At 60.8% G+C, this 3,722-nt stretch overlaps 1 protein-coding gene across 1 annotated transcript; it reads right to left on the bottom strand.

The window, feature by feature from the left end:
• Positions 1–260: 260 nt before the first annotated feature.
• Positions 261–3,319, bottom strand: HTR1A (5-hydroxytryptamine receptor 1A; the record flags this gene model as incomplete). Its single annotated transcript, XM_082074850.1, has 2 exons — positions 261–1,130; positions 1,576–3,319. The coding sequence occupies one exon, from the start codon at positions 3,317–3,319 to the stop codon at positions 2,078–2,080; it is 1,242 nt and encodes a 413-aa protein (XP_081930976.1). The 3' UTR covers positions 261–1,130; positions 1,576–2,077.
• Between the last annotated feature and the right edge of the window lie 403 nt (positions 3,320–3,722).

Genomic DNA, 3,722 nt, shown 5'->3' with positions numbered 1-3,722 from the left:
TTCCAGCCGTGCGCTCCCGTCCCCGCTCCCGCCCCTGACCCGGGCTGTCCGGTTTCTCTGCCCCGCCCGCAGCCCCGGCGGGTAGAGCTTCCGAAGTCGCAGGATATCCGAATACGCAGGAGAAGTTTCGGGTCCCTAATCGCTGTAGGCTGACTCTTCTGACGCTCCGGTGCTTAAGGAATACCTAGGATACAGGTGATTAGGAGTGATCAAAGAGGAGGTAAGATCAAAGGTCACTTTAATTGCGAAAATGAGGTCAAGTAAGATTTTCAGAAAATCAGCTATATATCTGAGGCTTTTAAAAGCACTATTGTCATTTAATGTAAGCGGTTGAAGTTCAGAAAGGACTGGACACTTACATTCACGTGACGCACAGAGTTAACATTCCCTTTTACCTACAGGTAACACAGATTGCACAAAAATAAACAGGAAAAATATATATATATATATATATTTGGTCAAGCATTAATTTCAGGCAGCCCGTTGCAGACGTACGCGGTAGCCGGCCCAGTCCCATTACCTCATCTGGCGCCATCCCCCACCAGCCCGAGAGAGGGCCCACGTCCCGGCCGCAGCCGGCGGCACGAATTAAAAGGGCAGGGTGGCACGGCGGGCAGAGGGGCTGTGGGGCGGGCAAGGTTGTCCTGCTCCAGCCCTGGGCCAGGCGGGGAAGCATCCCCGGTTTCCTGGGGCCAAGCAGCTGGGATTAACGGGAGAGGGGGAATCCCCTGAGGGAGGAGACTTGCGGAGCCGCCGCGGAGTACACCCAGGCCAGGCTTGGCTCTCCCTGCTTTTGGTATTGCAGGGACACTGACTGCTTCTGCCCCTAGCTCTCAGCTTGTGATGAGGGTCGTGCGCATCCCCGGCGAAGCTGGCCTGGGGGAGGAGAGAGCCGGCCCCTTCCCAGCGTGCGCCGAGATGCTGTTTTCGCCACCTGCGGCTGCCGCCGGCGGATGCTGTCGGCCCCTCCCCTGCTGCCACGGAGCACATGGCAGTGTTTTGGTTGATCGGCTTGGTTCGTTTTGTTGTTGTTGTTGTTTGTTTTCTTTATTTTTTTCCCCAAGCAAAATGTGCTGCAGCTGGCTGCCTCCGAAGCAGCCGCAACGTCTCCGAAGAAACTTTCAAGCGGCCTAAAAAAAAAAAAAAAAAGGGCAAAAAAGAAAAAAAGCACAACGCTACTTCTGAGGCTGCCTTAACTCCCTGTGCCGCTGCATGCGCGGTGCACTCAGGGACAGTCACACAGCTCCAAGCATTTCCTTCGTGGGAAAGCCTGGGTCAAAGGCATTTAGAAAAACATCCCCATATAATCAGGAGTGTGGCTGGGGTTTAAGCCCCGTCACCTCCCTGCACTGTAACGAAGGGAAGCCCGATGAACTGGAAAGTCCTAGCAGAGCAGGAGACCTGTTAGACACACGTAACGCAGACGGGGATGTGGCTGTTAAGTACCTTTCAAGGTTACAAAACACGGTCGCTTTTCCCCCAAGAAAATCCACTTGGTGGTTTCACAGCCCGGGAAGCGACGAGCCCAAAACCCCTTCCTCCGCTCGGGGAGTAGTCTTCAGCCTCCATACTCACACTGCTAGACCGAGGTCGGACTCTGAGTCCCGCGCCGTCTCGTCGTAAATCCAAGAAGAATCCCCAGCACGGCGGTTTTCTGCATAGGGTGGTTTATTTTTACCGATGCTACTTCGGGCAGACACTGTGGTTTACACCGACCACAAGCAACGACCTGCAAACCCTAAGTCTACCCAGAATGATGGAAGGGAGCAAGGGAGGTGGGAGCGCCGGCGCCCGGCAGCGGAGCCCCGGCGAGGCGCGGGCGGCCGCGGAGCCCTCCTGGCCCGGGCATTCCCCCGGCGGCCCCGGCTAAGCCCTGCCTTGCCGTGGCCCGTGGGGCTTGTCTGACTGGCGGAGGAGAGAGGAGCCCGAGGGTGGAAGGGGGGGGAGGGGAGCCGGAGCCCACCCGCCCTTATGCCGATGCTGTAGAGGGGCTGGGCGGGGGGTACACTGCTGCGGGGGCCGGACAGACGGAGCGAGAGGCAGGAGCCTCCGCTGCCCCGTCCAGGAGCGGCGGGCTTCACTGCCTGCAAAATTTGCACTTGATAATTTTCTTAAAAGCACTTTGGAAGTCTTTGTTGAAATAGGCATAGATGATGGGATTGAGGAGGGAGTTGGAGTAGCCCAGCCAGTTGATGACTGCCTCCAGCCACTTGGGCATGTAGCACTTACTGTCACAAAAGGGCAGGACCAGCGCCACGATGAAGAAGGGCAGCCAGCAGAGGATGAAGGTGCCCATAATGATGCCCAGGGTCTTGACAGTCTTCCTCTCCCGGGACAGAGCCATCCTCCGCTTGGCTTCCGTGTTCTTCTCGTTGCGCTTCTCGAAGGAGGGGGGCGGCGGGGAGCCGCACGCCTCGCTGGGGAGCGGCAGGTGAGTCTTGGAGGAGCTGTTGCAGCGCTGGACCTCGATGATCTCCAGAGCGGCCCCGTCCTCACCCTGCCGAACCGCGCCGTTGACACAGACGCCGGGCTTGTGCTCCACAGTTCGCCGCCAACCCTTGCCAGACTCCCCGTTGGTTTTCTTCTGCAGGGCGGATGGGGAGAGGGTGAGGCAGGTGTCGGCGATTTTCTTCTTCTCCGCCTTCTTGACGGTCTTGCGGATCCTGAAGCGGGCCGCCTTGAAGATGCGGCCGTAGAGCACCAGCATGAGGAGGAGAGGGATGTAGAAGGCGCCGAAAGTGGAGTAGATGGTGTACCCGTGGTCCTTGCTGATGGTGCACGCGTCGGGGTCCGAGCGGTCCTCGGGCGTCCTCCAGCCCAGCATGGGCGGGATGGATATCAAGAAGCCGATGAGCCAGGTCAGACTGATGAGCACGGCTGCCCGCCGGGGAGTCCGCTTGTTGACATAGTCGATGGGGTCCGTGATGGCCCAGTACCTGTCCAAGGCGATGGCGCACAGGTGCAGGATAGAAGAGGTGCAGCACAGCACGTCCAGAGATATGAAAATGTCGCAGGTGACCTGCCCCAGAGTCCACTTGTTCAGAACCTGGTACAGGGCGGCCATGGGCAGCACCAGCACGGACACCATGAGGTCGGTGACAGCCAGCGAGCCGATGAGATAGTTGGCTACGGTTTGCAGGGAGCGCTCCAGGGCGATGGCCGCGATCACGCAGGCGTTGCCGCTCACGGCGCACAGGATGAGTGTGCCCAGGAGCAGGGAGGTGAGCAGCTGGTAGCCCAGGGTCACCTCTGCGAGGCCGGAGCCGCCTGCCCCCTCGGGGGAGCGCTCTGGGGAGGTAGTGTTGTTGGCCACATCCATGCCGGGCGGGGGAGTCGCTTCAAGAGATGGGCATGGAAGAGGCGCCGGTCACTTGTGCGCTCCCCTGGCAGGAGGCATCGCCGCCCCGTGCGCTTTGGCCACGCCGGGCAGCCCCCCCGTCCGTCACCCCTCCCTCCCCTATATAGCGCGGCAGGAGGCGGCTGAGGAGCGGAGGACGGCGGCTGGCGGAGCCGCCCCGCGCCCGCCCATTCTCACCGCCTCTGCCCAGCGTGCAGCCCCAGGCGGCGGGGGCGGCCCTCCCGCCACCGCTCGCCGAGCTGCTGCCCCTTGGTCCGCCGCTCGCCCGCACCGCTCCTTCCTGCTCTGCCTCTCCGCTCTCCCCTCGCGTTCTGCCTCCCTCCTTCCCCTCCCCTTCCGTCCCCCCCTCCATCCCGCCCTTCAG

This window comes from Streptopelia decaocto, assembly GCF_964273445.1.
Source record: "Streptopelia decaocto genome assembly, chromosome: Z".
In the NCBI taxonomy this organism is placed as follows: domain Eukaryota; kingdom Metazoa; phylum Chordata; class Aves; order Columbiformes; family Columbidae; genus Streptopelia; species Streptopelia decaocto.
The sequence above is the reverse complement of the archived record's forward strand: the minus strand, read 5'-3'. Positions and strand labels throughout refer to the sequence as shown.